This window comes from Pinus tabuliformis, chromosome 7 (assembly GCF_031772625.1).
Source record: "Pinus tabuliformis cultivar Carrire ecotype Pingquan chromosome 7, CPIR1, whole genome shotgun sequence".
Taxonomy (NCBI): domain Eukaryota; kingdom Viridiplantae; phylum Streptophyta; class Pinopsida; order Pinales; family Pinaceae; genus Pinus; species Pinus tabuliformis.
In genome coordinates this window covers 437,491,641-437,515,461 of record NC_142293.1, presented here as the reverse complement: position 1 = coordinate 437,515,461, position 23,821 = coordinate 437,491,641, and the positions used below count along the sequence as shown (strand labels likewise).

Below are 23,821 nucleotides of genomic sequence, written 5' to 3'. Positions count from 1 at the left end.
ATAAGCTCTTACCCAATTATGAACTCACTTCTTCATACCCATAGCCAACTGCACTAACCAAGGCTCTGCATGCAATTCCTTACTCAAATCACACTTAACCACCAAGTCAAGGCTAACATAGCTATAATTAGATCCAGGGTCATCAAAATAGAAATAACTTGATCACAAAGCTTACTGTCCATCTTAATGATAGATACCTGATGATCTTCATGTTTGTTATCCAATTCTGCATAGATATGTGGAATACTCTAACCAACATCCCCAATAGTATGTGCCTCCTACACACTATATATTTGAGGTCTACTACCCTAATTTTGTGGACAATCTCTCCTTTGATGATCCTTGCCACAAATCCAACACTCTATAGGCTTCCATCCTTTCTACTTGTTCTATTCTCCTTATCAGAATCCCTATCCTCTATCTGATACATTTAACTTCTTAGGTGGTGCAACATTCTCCTTGTGACAGGTATCCTAAGGCCTTGCTTGCTTTCTATCCTATTTTCTTTTGTTCTTTGCATTACCTCTCCAGTCTGGCTTAGTCTCACTTCTATGCTTCGATTGTTCATAGAAATTCCTTAGCTTCCGAGTAGACTCCTCCAATGATCTAGGCTCATTGAGCTCAATCATGTCTTTAAATGCAACTGGTAACCCACTAATGAACCTCTTAATCTTTGCCTTTTCCTCTGTGAGATAAGGCACATACCTCAGTAACTCCAAGAATCTACTAGTGTACTCATCATCTATCATGGAACCCATCTTTAGGCCATAAAATTCGTTTTCCTTGTCATCAAAGTATCACTCTAACAAATAATTCTTCTTAAATAGCTGCTCAAACTCACTTCCTCATGCATGCATCTGAAATTCTTCACATCTTCCCACCAAATGTATGCTTTACCTTTGATATTGAATGTAGCCACTCTAGCTTTCATGTTCTCTGAATAGTTATGCAATCTGAAGAATTTTCTCATGCCAAGCAACCATGCCTTTGTGTCTTATGGTTTCTTCATCTCTACATCAAATGTTGGTGGATTTTCTTTCTTAAAATCATCCAGAAAATATCCCCTATCACTCCTTCTGTAAAGATGATAACGATGACGATCATGATGCATATCTAAATCAAAACTAGAATAATACCTATGTTTATCGCCTCTCCTAATCGGAGTGTCCAAAAATCTATCATCTCTAATTTTGTCATCTCTATTTGACCTGTGACCACCATATGACCAACTACCATATGCCCCATTAGTTCTATCCTCCTACTCATAGCTGATCTGACGTGGTCCCTGTCGCTGCAAATTTAACAAACTATGAAGTATCACTACATTTACCTCTATTCGTTTCTCTTGTGCCTCCATGATTCTATCATTATCTACCTTATAACTCCTTATTTCTTCCTTTAATCTTCTCAGTGTAAATACCAAATTGGAAGAGTTCCCAGCACCAAACTGCTCTTCAAATTCATATGGAGAGTCTTTGTAGTCAACCATCTTGTTAACCATTTTATATTTATTCTTGCAAGGTATATCATGTCAGCTAAACCAATTCATAATAAACCAACGTACCTAAGCATAGCTCGGGCAGGATACCATGTCTGCAAGATCAACAAATCAGCATGATACATGTATAACATAATCATGACAGTATATAAACTTAATACATAAGCATATGACAATGAAACCGTCATTCTAGCTAGGGTCTAGTTATCAATGCATGACCTTAACAACAACACACACCACAAAATCATCCATGAAAACAACCACACACCACTGTACTTTTGACCACATGAAACCATGAACATTCATAAGCAACATGTAACCAACTACACATATGCATATGTACATATGATCAAGCATGAGTGAACGATATTTGAAATCAAACCTGCAAGAATGATACATGCAACCAAGAATACAAGAATTTAACCAAACATGCAATAATGTAACCAAGCATACTACAACGATACATGTAAGTGACATAAATTGACATGTAACCAATCATACACTCACAATGATGCATTCCACGATAGAAACCTCAAATTCCCAATGGCGACATCACTACAACCATGAACAACATCATGCAAATGCAACAAGCACATGGAATGAAATGTTGAGAGACACACATGCAACTGACATGCATGCATGACCAACACATAACCCATCTAGTCCGGGGGGTGAACCATGCTCTGATACCACTCTGTAACACCCTCCTCCCACATCTGCCCAATCAACCGGCCAACCGATATAAACATGTGAAGAGAGGCCACTATGATATGATTTGACCTCCTAAGTCACGTTAAGAAAGTGGAACCGACAGGAAAACACCATGCAAACATTCAACATCAGCTACAAGACCCTTAAGAACCAATCCAACACTTTAGACATCTTTCCCTCGAATCCCACTGAAATTTTGGATTAAGCCTCAGTCACTCTCATGCTATAAGCATGACAGCATCTAGAAACCCAAAGTCACTCTCATAGGCTTGCCTGCCAACGACCAAAGACTAAATTTGTTAGCACTATGCCAGTGACCACATGATTTGAGTCACTTTTTTAGGCCCTGAGCGCAAGTTAATGTCTGGAATTGAACCATCTCTTCAAAATAGTAAAATAACATGGAAATGACATTATTAAAGAAAATATTTGTTTAAGACCTTGAATGGACTCCTACTAGCCATGACAGGCATTTTGTTAAACATATCACAAATATTGAATCTATAGGTGTAAATAACAGTTCTGAGCATAGGGGTCTCATACTTAGCCGAGAATCACTAAGAACCATTGATATCTCAACAAATCAACTGACATTACATCCATTAGGTCATAGATACATTGGTCATTCAGTTACAGTAAAAACATGATGAAATCCATACATGGTTAATGTCATAAAACACATACATAACCAACATAATAGTCGCTGAAATAGTCATGAAAGTACAACCATATAGACCAAATATAATCCATCAAAATTCTCATAGAAATACAAGGAGAAATAACCTTTCATTAAAGATGAAAAATCCAAACCAAGGATGGGACTTCCATGTTCCACCTGACCATAGAATGACTAAGCTAAATCTCTCTTCATCCGTTCACCCCTGTGCCATATTCGAAGCATGAATGTGGGATCTCATAGAACACATCAATCAAAACCCATCTAGGGCCCCCAAAGGCCATCCACCTCAACCCATCAAAAAATCATTCCACCTCATGGGTGGACATCACAAAACCATCATTAGGTTGGTCTCCGTCCAAGTCTTCTAGGGCTTCCACATCATTTGTTCCAACCAAGGCTTCCACGACTAGTAACTCAACCCATAGTTTCCGTCGAGCTTCCAAAGCGTTTTTCCAACCAAGGCTATGAGGCTAGTAACTCAACCCGCCAAAGGCTTCCAGAGCGTTTTTCCAATAGGGCTTCCAGAGTGTTTGTCCAATCAGGGCTGCCAGGAACTAATAACTCAACCCAAGCTAAGGAAACATGAGAACCAACCAAAAACAAATAGTGAAATTAAGTACACAATCACCATGGCTATCCAAGAAATGGAAAGGCTAGCCAATCCACTGTTAATCCAAGCAATCCTCCATGCCAATGACAGATCATGACCAAGAATCCACATGCACATGCGATGCATGCCAATACTAGTGAAGAAAACATACATGAAACTCAATACCTGCAACAAAATATGATGTAGATGTTGATCTTGATGCTCTCTTACGCTTTCCTGCTCTTCGTTTACCTTCTTTCTCCAAGAATCTAGGTATGCCACACCCACCAAGAGTGCTCCAAGAAAAATCTAAGTCTCCAAGAGTGAGAGAGAGAGAGAATAATGAGAGAGCTCCAAAAATGAGCTAACAAAAGGTTACCACCTGATCCTCAGAAGCCTTTTTATGAATGAGGCCTCTATTTCCTTCATTTTCCTTAAATTTCCTCCTCACATGAAACCTGTGACCTTCCACCTACCTTTTCTCCTAATTTCCATTATTTTCATAAATAACTATGCCAAAAATGCCAATTTTCTTTTCCAAAGCCTTAGCCATTGCCTTTGCCATTTTCCTTAGCCATAAACAATCACAAGTGATCCCCATCACTAGGATTTTTCCCAACATTCAATTTGGAATAAGTGTCCCATAATATGTGGTTATTATTTTTCCTTTATTACTTTTATTACATGGAATTTTCACCAGGGTTGTTACATGTCCAACTAAGGCTTCCAGGACTAGTGACTCAACCCATCAAGGGATTCCAAAGCGTTTGTAGGACAAAGGCTTCCAGGACTAGTAACTCAACCCAAGATGTTACAAGGATTCTAGAGCGTTCGTCCAACCAAGGCTTCCAGGACTAGTAACTCAACCCAGGCTGTTACAGGGCTTCCAGAGCATTTGTCCAACCAAGGCTTCCAGGAACTAATAGCTCAATCCATAGCCAAAGGTGCAAGAAATCCAACTAGAAAACAAAAGTAAAACAGATAGTACCATGGCTATCCAGGAAATGGAAAGGCTAGGAAAATCCATGGTCAATCCAATAAATCCTCCATACACATTGTATCCTAGGAACTTCCTTCACAAATTGTATCCTAGGAACTTCCAACCATAGTTCCTTTGTTTTTATGAACTACCTCATATTCCATATGAGGACTTATTATGTTGATTTCATCTTATACAATATGTGACTCATGCCTTCATGCATCATTCCAAAGGAGGAGATCATTTTCTTGTGATCGTGCTCATGAAGTGGAGAAACTATCCGTACTATTTGCAACTATATGAAATGACTCAATTTTATCAAAATACAAGCATACATACCTCTTATTTCCTCTTTTGGTCATCTAGAATTCCTTCGGCAACCTCCTTGATTGAAATAAATTCAATCCATTGACCCGCTACACTTCTTTTGACATCATACCATCATCCCATGAATCCCATACAAGTTGGAATTCTTGGCGAGACACTTTCTTCTTTAGTAGGTGAACCTTCCAATGAAGATTCCAATGGAGGATCTTGATCATGCTCATCTGCAAATTCTCTTTTTGAATGATGTATGATGAGATCTATACTAGATGAGTTTATTTTTCCCATAAGTACTACTTATGCTTCTAATGAGGCTACTAGAGCTACATCCTTCCATAGGTGGCAACCATAGACTTCTATTTCAGTTATCTTTCATGCTTCTTTATGATGGTGTCACAAGCTCTTGCTTTCAATCATATGCTTCTATGACGCCATCTCCTAACATGCATCATATCATGCTTCTAATGATTTCTACCATGATAGTTATATTTTACAACAAAAAACTTGAAATAGAAACATGAAAAAGACCAGGTGAGGAATAATATGTCAATCATAGTAGGCATCTTTTACTTCCCCCTTTTTGATTTTCTTCTTTTCAGCTTCTTCCACTTATTTAGTGACATGGGCTTCTTCCCTTCCTCTTTTGTTGTTGTCCTTCTTGAGCTTAGGACAATCTTTCTTGTAGTTCCCATATTGTTGACATCCATAGCATTGAACCTTTGTCATATTCTTCTTTCATTTTTGAGGATCAAATTTCCAAACTTCCCTTTTCTCTTTTCCATAACAGCATATGCTTCAGTTTGCTCATTTGATCCTACATCAGATTTTTCCTTCCACTTGGTTTCTTTAATTTTACATAGTGACCATAGATATTTGAATGGACTAGCTTCCTTCTTCCCATAAATTCTTGATGTAAAGTTACCCCATTCCTATGGTAATGCATTTACTACTATGGTAGTTAGCTGTTTGTCAGACATTATTTCTCCCAGATCTTGTAGTTGGTCCCTCATTTCAGATATCCTCATAAATTATGAGGCTACTCCTTCCTTTGAAATATTCATCTTGTAGAGATCTTTCCTTAATGAGATTACTTCTCCTAGAGTGCTTAGGAAGAAAAAAAAACAAAAACAAAACAAAAAACAAAACAAAAACAAAAACAAAAAACAAAACAAAACAAAAAATATGAAAAAACAAAAAAAACTCTACAAGTTTTTCATATATTTCTTTTGATGTATCAAGTTTAGATACATATGGAATGAGGGGATCATTGATGGATTTTAGTAGAATCCTTTAAACCCTTATTTCCCCTTTCATATACCTTGCAATTGCTTGAATATATTCCTTTGGAGGTTTGGTGAATGTGCCCTTAACATATTCAATGACCTCATTTTCTATGAGGTTTAGATATTTCCTTTTCTTCCATGCAAGAAGATTTGAAACCCCAACCAATTTATTTATTTCCTTGCAAAAATATATTTTGACAAATTCAGATGTAGACATAAATGTACTTACTTGTGAATATGCTCCTTCAACCTATTGCCTTCTTGAATTTGATGATGATATAGGTGATAGAAAACTTCTTCTTGATGAAGATGGTTTTTGGCAAAAGTGATCCTAGACTTCAAAGAGAAGGAGATCACCTTTTGTCCTTTCATAATGCCAACAACTCCTTTCTTCTTGCTTCTCTTGGATGAGTATACTTCAAGATGCTTCGATTTGATGATTTCTTCAATTCAAGTAGAGTTAGGGTCTTTTGAGATCTCCTTTATTGAGATGATGATTTAAGAGAGGATCCCAAAAATGCTTTAATTGTGGACTTCTTCTTTGACATATCTAGGGTTTTGATACTTCCTTCAAGATGATGATGTAGCCTTTGAATTCAAAATTCCTTGGAGATGAGAGGATCGTTTTGATTCTTTGATGCCCCTTGATATCCTTCTATAGCCTTAATGTTTGAGAGCTTGTTTGTCCTTTGTTGAGCTACCCTTCCTTGAGTTGTTACCTTAGCTCTGAAACCATGTTGAGAAATCTAGGGCAAAGACAAGAGGTGATTTTTCTAGAAATGATAACTACTTGTGAATACTTTCTTCTTATTTTGATTAGGTTCTTCTTTAGCTTAATTATTATAATGTTATTTTTCATCAAACAACTATAAAAAATATGAACAAAAATGAGACAAGGGACAGAAGATGTACATGATCAGCCGCGGCCAAAACCTCTCCAAATTTAGAGGAAAACCCAAATGAATTTTTCTTCTTATAAAATCTTCAAGTGATGAATTCCAAGACCAAGACCCTTAACCTAAAAACCTCTCCAAGACCAAGTCACAAGACCTTTTGCACAACTTCTCCTTCTTTCCCAAGTCAACACTAGTCAAATTGACTTCTTGTACTCCTAATCTCGACTTCTCTGAAATTTCGGCCCTTTTCCACAGTCTTGCAATTCTTGGCCTGCCTGAAACTTCTACAATTTCACACGTGTGGGCTTATTGGAAGAGTTTGGTGATACTTTCCTTCTTCGCTTGACTTGTAGACTTCTTTTGGTGATTTCAGCTAGCAAGAATGCTGGTTTGGTGACCTTCTTCTTGGCTTCTTCAAGGGTTGAGGTAACCCTACTACAGAAACCCTAATCTGTGTCACACGTGTGAGGAAGATGACCCAAAGTAGTTTCAAAAACTCTTTGCTTTCCTTCCCTTTCCTTTCGCTAGATATAAGGCGTCCTTCTAGTGTTTTCTCGCACTTCTTCTTGAATTTCATATGCTTTTATGGATGCTCATCAAGTGATCGCAGGTCCTCCTTTATATAGTAGCTTTTCCATGTAAAATAAGCCAACTTGTGCTAGTGTGTAGGCCAACATCCTCTTCTAGAATGATCTCCATTTCTTTTTGAAGGTCGACACGATGGAGTACGTGTGAGAAGGTATTTGAGGGTTTATGACTCAAATAAATTCTCTTTTACAATATAAAACATGTCCAAATGGGTCTTCACTACATGACAATGACTCAATTGACTTTATGACCAATCCTAAAAGCTCACAATGGGAGCTTCAACTATAAAAATAAAAATCCTTGAGCATGAAACCCATGACTCAAGCATAACATACTTTTTTTTTATTTTTCTCTACATCAATTACATAAAATCATGATTACACATGTCATTATGAAGACCTAACCTAGTTACATATTTCAACAAAGTTGACAAAATATTTACTTATTGTCTTGAAATTATAAACTTAGCTTAATAAGCACCATTTGCTTGCTTTTATAGGTAAAAATGAAACTAAAAACCTAAAAATTCCCACTTTTTATTATGATGGGCTATCCCAAGACTGTATATAGATAAAATTGACCTTGTGTCAAGATCAAATCATGGAGTGAATGAACAAAAATTAGATCTGAGAAAAATTACAAAAATGACATGTGTTTTTGTTCTTATGTTGGGCTCATTGAATGTGCGTTGGCTAGGCATATTGATGTTTATTTTCGCTGAGCAGATAGGTGTTCATCCATTTAGGGAGACTGGGTGACAAAAGCCATGTTTCAAATTTCACCGAGGTGTCTCGCATATATGGGAACTAATGATTAATTACAAGAGTTGTCATTGCTATAACTATATTTTACAATATAATTGTCTCATAAATTTCTAAAAAAAATTACCAATGCAATGGCTTAGGAAATGTACGTATTAGGAAGAGTATGACAAAATGGTATCATAAGCGCTTTGAAATGGATTTTCTAAGGCCTAATGGAGTAATAAACCATAGGAAAATTAAGTCATAATGAAGGACCGACAAGTGCCCCCATTTTTCTATAGGTCCAAACATTCTTTGATGACTATTGATGTGCTTTTCTTTTCCTTCTTAGATAAGTTAATCATCAAATGTATTTTTATCAAAGCTTAAATTAGTGCCTCTGAGTGCGCATGTATTTTCATTATCATTACTAATCTTAGATTGTGTGAGTATTTTAGATCACATTTGTTTACAATAGTTAGAGGTTTTAAGTGACCATTGAGATTGTTAGGTTTTCTTTACTATTTGGAAAAGGGAAAAATTTCTTCCCCTACCTTACATACATTCATTGAACCAAAAGTTTTTCATCTATCATATAGCTTGCATTGCTTAGATTGGGTTAGAGTCATTTAAACACCATTGAAGTTGCACTTTGTACTTTTGTGCAACAATAGTCTAAAACCAATAAATAAGATAATATATCTAGATACTTTCATTTATAGCAAACCCGTATAGATTATGTTGTATGGCCTTAGAATAATATTGGAAGTCAACTCCTCAAGGACACAAAAATGGAAATGCAAATTAATAGAGAGTGAAAATGTCCACTTTCACATAGATCGTTGGCTAAAAGACTTTTCTATATCAATTCTCTTAAAGATGTTGCTTTGTGACACTTCAAAACATACCATATACTATAATTTATGCCTAATATGCTATATTAAATTCAAATAATTAATATATTTCTTATATTGTTTTTATTTAATCTACTTTTAGTTCTTTACACAAAAATTAGTCTTACTGCCATTCATTTATTTTATAATATAAATTTACTTTATAATATAAATTTAGATATTCATGAAATATATTTTCTTATAAAAAAAAAATGTGAATGTTGCAAAACCTAACATCTTTTCCTAAATTTTTCCTTTTTCCAACCATGCAGTAATTGTATAAATTATGCGAAGAGAATGAAGTCCAAACATTTTAATTAGTGACATAAAACTATGATTTATTAGTTTTGATTTAATGTGATCATATGTGACATAAGAATATGATTAATCTTGATTTAATGTGATCATATGCATATGTAAAGTTGATATTAAACAATGTTATTTAAAAGTTAATGAATTATTTGAGGATTTTACTAGATTAATAAAGTTGATATTAAACAATGTTATTTAAAAGTTAATGAATTATTTGAGGATTTTACTAGATTAATAGCACCTTCTATAGACATGTTGATGTAGCTACGAGAAAGGCTTCTCATTTAAACAAAATGATACTTTTGATGAAGAAAATTTTAGAATGAAATGTTACATAAATGATGCTTTATATTGATGATTATATTTGTGGTTTTCTAATTTTATTTGTTATTTTGCATTAGGCTATACCCTGATTAATATTAATGTAATTTAAGAAGCCGTGCATATCTTTTAGATTGTAGTGTTGCTGGAGAAAAAGAAAAGATCATTAAGAAAAATTTGTGGTCTGTTTTTTTTTTTTATTGATTTTTTTTAGTTTTATTTATTTTTTTTATAATTTTACTCAGTTTTTTAAGTGTGTGCATTATATTGTGTACCTAATGAATAATGATATTTGAAATTTAATTTAAAAAAAAAAAAAACTGTATAAAAAAATAAGTTAAAAATATGATTTAAAAAATATTTTTCTTCTTTTCTCTTTAAAAATATTTAAAAATTTACTCTAAATATAATATCATTATTTTTATTTTAAATTCTATCAATTATTTTAAAATTAAATTTATTTGTACATATTTTACAATTTTTTAACCTTGAAATTCCATATACGAATTTATAATTCCTCAAAATTCCATGTATGTTAAATTTATTTGTACATATTTTACAATTTTTTAACCTTGAAATTCCATATACGAATTTATAATTCCTCAAAATTCCATATATGCGAAAGTTTCTTCTATTTCTCAAATATAGTCATTCATCTTTTTTAAGACTATTAGAAGTTAAGCAAATTATAAACAAATAAGAAACAACATGCCTCCAAATTGAGACTCAATTGGACTTATAGGCATTGTAAATGATTGACCAGATGATTATGCCTCATAGTTAAGCAAATTATAAACAAATAAGAAACAACATGTCTCCAAATTGAGACTCGATTGGTCTTATAGGCATTGTAAATGATTGATAAGATGATTATGTTTCAGAGTTAGAATACTTGATTTAAATTATTTTTCAAAGTTAGAATACTTGATTTTTATATCAATTTCAATAGTTGGGTTGATTGCCCAAGAGGATTGCGCAATTTCTGGGCTGAGCAGCTGACCGCTGCTCAAATTTAGGCAAATCCTAGGCTAAACAGCCTGCTGCTAGGAAAAATTGCACAAATCCAGCTGAGAAAATTGATTAACAAGATTATACAATCCCAAAACCCAACAAAGTGAAAATCAATGTCTACTAATTTAATTGTTCTTATGTTATTTCTAGATCAAAATATGTCGATATTAGATTTTGGATTCATGTTTACAATTACAAACAATGTCTTGCTTGATCTAGAGGTCATGTTCACAATCACAAGCATGATCTCACTTGATCCGTTCATACTGTTGCACCATTTGATGTACTCAACGAGGAACCTCTGGTCACGCTGGATTGATAAGCCCAATAATATATTTTAGTTTCTCAATGCAAATGAGTCATTTTTTATGGAATTCCAGCTATATTTATATACTTGATTTTAAACTAATATAGATTTACTTGATTTTAAATCAATATAAATCTATCTTAAACACAGATCTAATATGAGTTGAGAAAGATTCAATTTCTTCACATATAATTTATTTTATCTATTAATATTATTTAAATATTTTACACAATTATTTATTTTTATTTTTTTATATTTTAAATTTTTTAATTTGGATAGACATGATAAAATTTCAATTTTGATGATGAATAAAAATACTTACACATCATACTACCTCTTAACTCAATAATTTAAAATATTGTATGCCTCACTTAATCTAATTAATTCCATATTATTTCTAAATGTTAACGAGTCCCATCCAAATAATTTAATTTGATCTCATGTAGGATCAAGATCAAGATTAGAATTTCAAAATAGCCTCATCGGTTTTCACACCTCTTCATCAATCTTTACAATTTCGCATCTCCCCATCCATCTTCACAATTTTAATGAAAAATCTCAATAATTTTGTAAATTTATAAATGGTATTTGATCAGAAAATCACTGTAATAAACAATTTGACCGTCAAATTCTATCCCTCCTGAAAATGACAATGACAGTATCTTCCGCATCTACGCTTAACATGTGTGGCTTTAGAAATCTTGGCCACCATGTTTTGACAAACTGTCACACAGTTCAATACTGGGTGAAAACCATTAAGATATTTTCTCATGGACAGTGCCGTGGAATGTCAAAATGGTTGCCTATCTTGAGTTCAAAATTGGACCATGTAAATATCTTTATATAGACGGTGCCGGGGCAAACGAGTCAATGAGACAATTCCATCAAACACCTTACAAAAATCGGGAAGACTCTGTTATATAACAGCCCATGGATACAGATTGTTTATTTCAAAGCTGTTGTCTGAATTTGAAAGAAAGAATTTAACATCCTCATCCTGATTTTTCCTGTGTGTTTAGGGAGAAGTAAATACCCAACGCCATGTATGCTACAGTATCACTAGAGGCCTACAAGCAGGCTGCTGCAACGAATGGAAATATCCAACAGGGCGGTGTTCTATTCCCCCCACCCGAAGGCCCGTACTCTGCATATTTAGTTTTTCAGCAAAATGAAGAGGAAGGCGACGAGGAGCAGGGTGCGTGCTGTTGGGGCTGCTGCGGGAACGAGTTGCGAGAATTGCCTTTCCCGCAAGATAAATGCTTGGAAACCGTCTACGGGAAGCGGGATAGACAAAACACGGATAGAGCGTATTTTATTCCAGTTCTAGGCCAACCCATCTCCTCCAATCGGTACTACGTTGTTCGAGCTGAACGCAAGTACAAAGGGTGAGCATTTCTGCTATTTATCAGACTGTTTTCCGCTATAAAACCCTGCAGTATTGTTCTAATCGCAATTAAAAACAAATCAGTGTTGATTTCTGACATGGTGGGTTTACTCGAAAAAATATCTTTATTTAGATGGTAGATTTTGGGAATATCTCTGAATCTGGTAGGTATCATTATTGGGGATTCCCTGCATATTTTGGAATTTGAATGCCATAGCCCTCATCCCCAGATATTCTCAGAATCTACCATTCACATAAATGCATAAGAAAAAATATGGTGTAATATGTTTTAAATTTATAAGAAATCAGAATGTTAGTAAGATTGTATAATTTTATTATTTAAGATGTATTTTGGATGGAATAATATATTTTTAATTTTTTTGAATTTAAATTAGACAATCAAAATTTCATGGAATTATATATGTTTTATTTTTATTGTTTAAAATATATTTTTACTGTTACTCCAAAACTTTTATATTAATACCATTTTGTAAATCAAGAACTTTAAATTTACTATTTCAACTATCTCAGAAAATTTTAAAAAATGGACCCAAAACCAAACCAGAGAAATAAAAAATAAATAATTATTAAAGTAGCTAAATATTAACAGATTTCAAATCTATATTTGAAAGTTTCCTCCCCTAATAGTGTCAATACTATAGACTTTTGCTCTCACAATATCCAAAGAAACCATCTCATAAAAGCATGAGACTTCTTTATTAGTGAAAGCATCAATCTCATGTGGTCTGTTTTTGACTAGAAGCGGGTACTCATAAATCACATGTGAGAAGAATCCAACTTTTGAAGCTATGATTGTAGATAAACAAGGTTTAAGGCCCATTTTTATGAGGATTGTAGTCAGAAACAGGTAGCGTCAGTCACTCATAAACTACAAGTGAAAAGAATCCAACTTTTGGAGCTGTAAACCAGGCTTGAGGACCGAGTCCAACTTTTGGAGCTATGATTGTGGGTAAACTAGGTTGAGGACCATTTTTATGAGGATTGCAGATTATGATTTTTGGGACACAGTTACAGAGCTAATTATTATAATTAGTTTTTATTGAGGTTATTTTGAATGTTTGGTTAGGATGGTGGTTGTTTTTTTTTGCGGCTAAATTCAATGCCTTGTGAGAATATTATTGTAATGGCTTTATGGTCATGAATAAGCTATAAATATTGTTATATTTACTAGAAAATATTGCTGTAATGGCTTATATTTTTTGTTTATAATTTTATTTATACCATTGGATAACTAAAAAGAATGAGAAGGTTGGCTGCTAAGCATTTTGCCATGTGTGCAGATTGGTGGAAAGTTGCTCCACAGAAGAAGACATGACTAAGTTCTGTATCTGTAGATGTATCAAAGACTTGCGTCCTAGATCTCTGGAACCCAACAATCCATACCAACAGATCCAAGTAATTCGAAAGAGACGTGGGTTCACTTCAAAGTGCATCGCTTCAGATGGTTTTCCACCACAGTTTCTACGTAGGGATGGTTGGTCAGTTAGCCCCAAAGATTTGCGTGGTAAACATGACAAACTTGTATATGTTCAAGGCGAGAATGCTTACTTGAGGTCACAATTACCCCCTTCCAATTTTTCATTCTCGGAGAAAAGATCACCTATTGTTATAGTTGGTGAATGGTACTGCCCCTTTATCTTCATCAAGGAGCTGGGCAACAGCTATGAGGATCCCCAAATTCAGCTGATGGAGACACCCTTCTACAAGATGGAGCTAGAGAAATTCTGGGAGGAGATTTACAGAACAGAAGTCAGTGCTCCCGGTGAAGATATACTTGTACAGAGAACAACAAGGGTGGAAGAACCATTACTATTCGGAACTGAGGCAATTGAAGAGATTAGAGATGATGATGAGAGTGTTTGGATGAAAGGAATAATGCAGAGAAGGGGAAAACTGGAGGGTGTGAGACTAAGTTGGCCCATTATTGCAAAAATCAGGACAGATCAAGGTAGGCAAGGATTAGAAGCAACAAGCAGAGATGTGAGAATGGAGAAATTATTCAGTAACAGTGGCACTGGAAGAAAGTTTGTGTGTTATGTTGTAGTGGAGAGATATGTATTGAAAAGAATGGATGGAAGTGTTGCTCTGACATATTCATTTAGAAATTGCAACCAGGTAGAAGGGAAGTGGGAATAAAATGCATCCAATATGATAAGGAAATAATATGGTGGCTCAAAAGTACAATCCGTAGTGTTTTGTCTGTCATATAGATATACTTACTAAGATTGATGATTTCACAAGTCCTTTCATCTAGTGCGCAGTAGTTGTATTATAAAACCAAGTATTATTTAAATTATATCAGGATTGTGAGTGCACTCGAAAAATTCCTAAGTCAATGTATTTCCTATTTCTGGCCAATATTCAATGGGCTGAATTCTTTTGCCTTTACAGGTAAACAGGGGACTATAATATTTATTTTCCTTTACATGTAAACAGGGGCCTATGTTATTATTTATTTAAGATGTAAACAGGGGACTATGTTATTATTTATTTAAGATGGTTGAGAATTCTTGATTTGGAAATTGTTTGGTGGTCTATCTTGTTTATTTTCAACTTCATAGGTCCAGTTGTTTTAATGCCAATATTTTGCTTTACGATGTCTTATTGGTGATAACTTATGCGTTTTCTAGGCCATTGAGAAAAATGGTAGCGAAGTTTTATGGAGTTGGATAATGGGCTTTCATATGTCATCACCTCCACAGGCCCATCTACCGAGCTGCATCTCAAGTCTATTTTTAGGGCCAGAAAGATAAATAGATAATTGTTTTGGAATTTACATCTCGGTGGTTTTCAAACCATGTGTTGTTTATTCACTAAGTCTGATACATTTGATGTTTTGATTCTAGCAAGTGCAAACAAAGAAAGGGTGGAGGGTATATTGCGCAGTCATCGTTGAGCATGCTTCCCAGTTAAACTTAACTAAGATTATGCTCTTCATATGGTAGATTTCGAAGTCCATCATTACAGATGACAATGAGTCAAGTCATAAAATACAGAACAAAGTTCTAGACAATTTCAAATAAAAGAACTGTGAATGGCAAAGTTTGGGTGAAAACAAAACGGTCATTGGTTTTAGGCATTGCTCAACATTTTTACATTGGAATGAGCCATATAATTTGCCAGTAATTATGATATTTTGTTATTTAAAGTGTAATTCAAACTTATAAATCTAATAAATCTTTATCAAATTTTAGAGAAGATTAACCAAAAAAATATGAACTAAAACTTAACAAAACCAGTCTACTATATGATTTTTCAAAAAAGAAACCTAAACTATGAGGAATGATTTTTCAAAAAGTAAAGAATACGTATATTTTCAAAAAAGAAAAGGATACAGGATTGATAAGTTTACTGTATGTTTATCAAATTTAATTGTCATAATTTTATAAAAAATAAATTAGTTCAATTAAAATATAAACTTATTTACTAAATAAGTGATGAATGGTTAAGTGGGCTTAATGGTTAAGAGCTTGTGTTTTCTCTTAAGAGGTTACAAGTTCAAAATCAGAGGAGGTAGAGTATGTATGCTTTCGTAAACTTAAAAGTCATCTTTGAGACTAAGTAGATTTATTTTTCATAGGATATTGTTAGTAGTATACACAAATCAAGAGTAAGATTAATTATGATTTTTGGCTAATTAAAAAAGTCATATAAACAAATATCATATGAAATGAGTCATTTTTTTTTTCTTCGATATATAGTATTAATAGTATACACAAATCAGGAGTAAGATTAATTATGATTTTTGGTTAATTAAAAAAGTCATATAAACAAATATCATATGAAATGAGTCATAGTTTTTTTATTTTTTTTTATTTTTTATTTATTTTATTTTTTCGAAATATAGAGTATTAATAAGCCATGATATTATAACAAAATTTATTTATTAATTAAAAATCTCCATAACATAATAAGATGAATTTCCATGATTAAGAATCTTGTTTTATATATATATATATATATATATATAACTAACTTTATCATCAATAATAATAATAAAGTTATAACTTAATTATTATTTTCTTTTAATAATTTAAAATGTATAATGAAATAAAACTTTTGATTTTTATTATGAATTTATGTTTATTAATATTTATTAAATATTTAATTTATATAATCATTTTAATTTATATTATTTATATGGAAAACGTATTTACTTTAACCATAGAATTTAATTAGAAGGTCCATTTCGTTTTTCTCCATTGATAAAAAAAAATCAGGAGAATAATGATAAGGCAACGCAAAATAACTATGTGAAGCAATGGAATTGCAATAAATTAAAATTTAATTAGAGGGTCCGTTTCATTTTTGCCCATTGTTAAAAAGACAAGGAGAATAATGGTAAGGCAAAGCAATCTTGTTTCACATAATCCTTCATTGGGGGCTAGGCTTGAATCTTTCTTTCTTTCATGTTTAGCATTTTTCCATTGTAAAAAAGAAATGCTTTTTGCTCGTCTAGAATATTTCTTAAAGGGCTCATTTATGTTAATTAAGGAGGTTTTCTCCTTGAAATACCCATGTTCAATTTTTTCAAACTTTTGCATTATCTCCCGTCCCTACGTAGATTTTCGCTGCAGATTAGGGAATCACTGGTGTATATGCTATAGCTGTATCTGTTGTTGTCCTGATTTCTCCTAAATTCTATGATAAATAAAAAGGAAGTCATGGTTCTATATTTTCTTCGTAGAGTCGTTTGGTTTCCTAGAATTCTTAAGCCATTGACTATACATGGTATCATGGATACTCCATAGGGTTCTGTTTTTTCTGTCTCGGCTCCATAGATCGATGGGATGGTCTGGTTTTTCCGGTGCCGTCTTCCATTATCTGATCCTTTGCTATGAGGATCTACGGAAAGGAATGTACTAGAAGTTTGTTGTATGGTACTGTTATAGACATTTTTGTGCCTTACAGCTCTAAGCATGAAATGTCCATAAACCAAGGGATCCTAAGTCCCTAAAGATGTTGTTCCAGCTCCTAAAGAAACAAGGTCAACAAATTACAGCTTCTACCAGAAGTTCTCCACCAGAAACTGCTCAGAACTAGTCAAATCAGGATCATTTCAGCTGCTCCACTAGCTAGCTGCGTTGCAAAGCACCCAAATACACTGGCTAAGTGTGTTGCAATGCACTTGAATGCACTACCAGGGTGCATTGAGCGGGAAATGACAAGTGGAAGAGTCATTCCACGAGGTGGAGAGACAATGGAAGCTTCCAGGATCTTCTCCAATGACACTTGCCTCACTGAATTCGACCAGTGATGAGTAAGAGGCTCTCAGTCTCCAAGTGGAAGCAAGAATTGACAGAGAGAGGCCACTAATAAATTCATGAGCTGACTCATCCTCTTTGCATACATCTATATATGGATCCCTCACCAAGAGATCCAGAGGCTAGAATTTTGTACATTGCAGAGAATTGCTGTTGGTTTTGAGATAGATTTCAGAGTATTGGGTGATTTATGCTTTGTTGGAGGTGAAGAGGGGATTCTATGTTGGGAGGTTGATGCTGGATCAGGAATCATCGGTTGTAACTCCTCCTGGATCTTCTTGTTTTATCAATAAAACTATTTGAGTTTCTCCTACATGCTTGTGTATCATTAATGTTTGTTACATTTATATGTTTAGCTTAAATCTGATCCTAAGCTATTTATGAATATAAATCCATGTCTTTGTGTAGTTTCTTTCTTCTGTGATCTTACAGGAACTTGGTGAAGCTGGGCAAGTAAGGGAGTAGGTAGCTGGAAGCTGTCAAAGAGGAGAGAGATTGGATCAAAGGACTAGCGTAAGACACAGGTTGGTTCATCCTATTCCTCTTCGTTTATAGTTCATAAAGGAGAATACAAGAGTAATTTTCCCTATTTGTTTCTGAGGTCACTGTCACACCTCAGTGGGATAGGGTCGTTCTGAATAGACACTTTTCCCGTTAACAAAATGGCGACTCCACTGGGGAACGTGTCTAGTTAGTTTGTTTGCGTTTCTCTTGTTGTTTGTTTCATAAACTTAGAAGTAGCGAATCGAACTTCATTTGCCATTAACAAATGCAAAGTAGACATCTGCTGCTTCAATCCATTCACTGGATCTGTTTATGATTTGAATAGCTGATTCACAAATGATCTGATTACCCTTTGTGATAGCTCTTAAACCTCTTTTAAATCAACCCTCTGATTGTGCATTACTGATTGCTTTTACTCGACCAAAAACCATAGATTAAACTGCAAACCGTGACCCAGAACCCAGATAGAATTCTCGTTTCTGCCCCAGCGCAGGTGCTGTGAAGAGTTCCTACATTTCAGCGCAGTTCCCGAGAGGGCAACCTGCGTTGCAATCCAGTTTCTCTGTGTACCAGGTGCGTTGATCAGCTTAGCCTTGTGCAGCTGAGGTTCTTTGCTCATTTTTTCCAGTTTTGCCTCTGATTTTTGCAGCCTGTGATCAGTGTGTGTGTCTGTTTAAAAGCCCCTTTTCTTTGCCTTAATTCTGCCTCAGTTGTATAAAAGAAATTGTATATGTTTTTGTGTGTTTGTTACGTCATTTACAGTTTCCCATTGCAAAAGTAGAATAGTCATACTGTCGTCCTTTGATTTAGATCTGTCGTAAGTGTCGATTTTGATCTTAGGAGAAAGTTTATTTGCTGTTGACAGTTGATTATGCTTTTACTTTTGCCTTTGGCTTGAATTTGTGAATTTCTAGTGTCGAAACAAGTGTTTATTTCAAAATCATAAAGTGTCGTAATCGTCTCTACCTTTTGATTTCGAAAAAGAAGCTTGTTTGTGTTTTTCACTTGAAAACGAATTCAAATTTGTACAACAACTTTCTTTTTAGGCATCAATATTAAGAAAGTGAAAAACAAATACATGCACATGTGCATTTGCATATTGACAGTCTGTTTGGCTTGATTTAGGAAAAGTGCATTTACAGTGTGCTCTTTGCTCTTTGAGAAAAGATTGTGTCTTTCTTTTCCCCTCGTAGCTAGGATTTTCATTGCTGAAAAGAGATAAAAGCTTGCTTATCATCTTTAGATTGCATTTTAGGAATTACATCTACATCTTGTGGTGATCCCAAAAGGAAAACTTCATAAGAAAGATCAACCTAAAATAAATTCAATGAACTTAACAACGCTTTGTAACTTAACGCACAACATTTAGAGGTCTAGGCTAGAGACGTATTCCGGCGTCGTAAAGCCTGGTAACTATTGTCCTCATTGATGGTTGGGTGATTCCTCCACTTTGAGACGATAAGTGCCAGTACGGACTTGTGCTCCCACGTACCGTCAAGTATATATTGGGAGACCCCTATAGGCATAAAACCTTTATCCATAGGAAGCCGTGTCGGCCGCCCTACTGATCGCAATGCACCGAACACAGCATTCGGGAAGATTGACTGCCGTACCGTAAAAAGTATTCTGCAGTTTTGCGATTGGTTTGGTACTCCCTCTACCTAGACCTCCAGAGCAGTCCCTTTCGTTCCTTTTCAGACTCCTTAACGGAAAAGGTCCATCTGAGCACTTGTCACTTCAGGCTCATTAAAAATCAAAGGAGACTAGAGTCATCTTTTGTTTTTTATCGACTCTTTAAAACTGAAAAAACAAGTTGTGTCAAAGCGTGTTAAAATTTATTTTAAACGGAATATTCATCCCCTTTTCCTACGTTGATCTTTGGGTTGAGAAAATGGAGCCTACCAACCAAGGAATTCCCCTTGGTGGAAATCCTAGTCCCTTCTCCTCTTGGGGAGATGTTGGTGCGCCCCATATGGCCACATTGTCGCTTCCAGGACTGATAATTGGCTTGCCAGTATGGCTCTTCTCAACCAATTTCGTTCAGAACACCATTATTTCTGAACAATCGAATCAGCAATTAGACGAGTCTAGAGTTACCCACCAGCCTTCTACTTCCTCTAATTCTTCCTCTCCTCCTTCTTCTTCACTTGACGGGACTGATAAAGCTAAAATCCAAGTTCCTAAGGAGAAGAAGGAGAATAAGAAGAAAGAGAAAAAGAAGAAGGAACCAAAGGCGAATGGGGGAAAACGAGTGTCGTCTAACGAAAATCCACACACAGCACCGACCAGGCCTAAATCGCCATGTATCATTTGCAGAGGAGACCACTTTCACAGAGATTGTCCTTGCATCCCCCGGATACTAAGGGACTGGTCTCCTCGTTTGCACAATCCGGTGTCATCAACCTCTGGAGATCATGTTGAAAGCACACCGTCAACTAGTGAAAGTGAAGCCCCAAGACGAAAAGGGAAAGCTAGATTTCCTTGTAAACTGTGCAAAGGCGACCATGCCCTCCACCGTTGTCCCTTCTTAGACGAAGCTAAAAGAGTTTTGGATGATCATCCGGTTTCACCGTTACGAATTCCTCCTGGATATAAAAAACTCTTGCCGAGTCTGTCACTAGTTGAGAATCCAGCTGGCCCGCTCAGGTGGTCGGCTGAAGCGTTTATCATCGAAGATAAACCAACTGAATCCATACCAGACGAAAGTCAAAAGGTCGAGGCGGCAGTTGACCCGGTCTTGCCTTCAGAGGTTTTATCTTCGGATGATACAGTCACTGAAGAGAACAAGGATGACACCGTCCAAATTCTCTTCATCAACACAGACTCCGACGAACATGGGAGGAATCCACCCATTCCTTTACCGCAGGAAGGAAGTTTGTCAGAGCCCTACCCGGCCGTATACTCAGTCCCACCTCCAAGCAACCTAGTTGTATCCTTCGACTGGAATCAACTAGGCAGACCCCGTTTGCCAGCAAGCATACCATTCCGAATTATCGTTCAAATATATAGAATGGTCATGGCTGGTACCATCATAGATGAGGGGGCTTCTGTGAGTATCCTTTCCTCTATTGCTTGGAAAGCACTTGGTTCGCCATCGTTGTTGCCTGAAATGAGAAATCTGACAGGCTTTGATAAAGGAACCAGTTGACCTTTAGGGATCCTTCCCGATGTGCCCATAACATTGAGAGGGAAGACAGTTCGTATGAACGTCATGGTAGTTCAAGGACCCTTGGATTATAACCTACTCCTTGGACGAGACTATATTTATTGCATGGGAGCCATTGTCTCCTCACTCTTTAGAGTAATGTGTTTTCCGCACGAAGGAAGAGTGGTCAAGCTCGTGGACCAGCTTTCATTTCCCGCATCACGCATAGCAAATAGTCATATACCGTCCCTGAATGGTCTCTTCACGCAAGAAATGTCTCAATCCCCAGTCTGTCCTCCCGATGAGCGCGAGTAATTTGGAGGGATATGACTGAAACCCAGGGGGCATGCGTCCTGGTCTCCTTCGGCAGGAAAACTTCAGGTATAGGGTAGGTTTCCGCGGGAGAATATGACTAGTCTGTACCCCGTCTATCGGTGGAAGAGGGGTTATTCTAGAATAAGATTCTCTTGTCAAAGTTATGTGAGTTGGCGGACGTCGTCACTCACCTTTGTTTATCTCGGTAGACATCGCCGAAGAAGTGTTTTGTTTGCTGTGTGAATAGAACAATCTTTGGGTAACCTGTAAGAGGTAGGCCTCTCCTGATAGAACAAATGTTTTGTCTGCAAATTGAGGGGTAACTTTGAAACTCTGTTTTATACCTGGGGGCATGCAAACCTTTTGGCATGCAAGCGAGGGGCAGCTATTTATTTTTTTAAATTTTTAGGTCCTCCCTTTAAACCCGTAGGCTAACCCTTTAAACTCGTAGGATTAGTAGTCACCAAACTTGCATAAAGAAAGGATGTGGGGCAAAAATCTAAAAGTTGCCGTTTTATATGAGACATTCTTATCATATGACTGGATTAATCGAGCAGTTTTAGCACATAGTTCAAGCTCGTTAAAAAATAAACATAAGACATGAGCAAATGTTTCCACCCGCATTTAAACTCGTTAAAAGATGAACTATCCCCCGGTAAATAACCACCGTGAATGAAGCATTTTCAGCCATTAAAGCCTTGGTCGTGTTTGCACCGTCACCTCCACTTTTCCATTGGCCGATCATTCACCTCCATTTGATTGTTTACCCATTTTGAGGAAAAGCTGCGAAGAGTGATTTCACTAGCCATCCTTGTGACACTGCCGTGATTGGAAAATTCCAAACCTTACCTGGAATCAACTGCTACCTTTTTATCACTCGTTCCTCAAAAGACGAGTCTTCTTTAAGCTATTTTCAACTGACTCGTAAAATATGAAAAGATTGCCGAGTTTTGGCCTTCCAGATCGTTAAAGCGACGGGAAGTGCTATCCCTCCTCTAGATTTTAATCTTTTTGGCCCTGAGGGATTATTGCACAAAAAGATTGAGCGCTTGTTTTGTTCGGCTCGTTAAAGCTATCGAAAATTCATCCCTTCTATATTGTTTTATACTTTTTCGGACTTAATGGATTAGATGACGAAAAAGGAATTTTGGAGTTACCTTTACGTACCTTTTCAGACTCTCTAAAAATGAAAAAGACCGAGTTGTCTTTGTCGTTAGACTCGTTAAAAAAATTAATAGCGACAAACTTGTCTTTAGGCGAGAACGAGTTTCACTATCGCTAGGCTCGTTAAAACATAGCGATGGGTTTGCCCGAAGGGAAAATTATAGAACAAGCATATGTTATCCTCCTCAAGCTTGACAAAAATAAAGAGGTATTGGTCAGCAATGACTGGGGAAAAATTGGGAAGAAAACTCAAAGAAACTTTATTGGTAGCAAGTCGCTCTTGAACATGACACTTCCACTCCGTGCCTGAGTCGGGTTGGGTTGTTTCATTCACCGGTCACATCACCATGGTCACGCCATACCATCCACATTTGGGGTAAATGCTACCAATCCATCACATAAGTGTCGCCGACATGTTCAAGAGAAGTCATCCAGAGAAGTCACCCGTGTCCCATCCACTACCATACATTATACTTCGTTCTTTCATGACCGCCACCCTGAACCATATATCATCATATTGTTTTCACCTCCATCAAAATCATTTGCTCCGTTCCGTGTCATTGATGTGGGATTCATTAAGGCCCTCCTTTGACGGATCGCTTCTTGTCGACATCAGCTCATTATCCAAGAAGTTGATCTAGGAACACCCCATTCAGTACTTTGAAGCTTGCATGCCTCAATGGCAAGTTTCTCACTTCCGGCGACAGGTATACATCAATGACCTTCGACCAAAAGATTTTGCATGGTGTTCGACGCCAAGTCCTTTATTCACACCACGTGAATTGTACTGCAGTACCTTGAGGGTCATTATCATTATCGGTGATTCCTCTCGCGCTTGTTAACAGTTTACATCATTGACTGGTAATCAAGCGATGTCTTTCCATGTTCGA

The 23,821-nt window shown here is 35.9% G+C and overlaps 1 protein-coding gene across 1 annotated transcript; it reads left to right on the top strand.

Moving 5' to 3' along the window:
• The first annotated feature begins 11,972 nt into the window (after window positions 1–11,972).
• LOC149247846 (uncharacterized) lies at window positions 11,973–15,035 on the top strand. Its single transcript, XM_089458305.1, has 2 exons — window positions 11,973–12,519; window positions 13,820–15,035. The coding sequence occupies exons 1-2, from the start codon at window positions 12,176–12,178 to the stop codon at window positions 14,673–14,675; spliced, it is 1,200 nt and encodes a 399-aa protein (XP_089314431.1). The 5' UTR covers window positions 11,973–12,175; the 3' UTR covers window positions 14,676–15,035.
• Window positions 15,036–23,821: the final 8,786 nt, after the last annotated feature.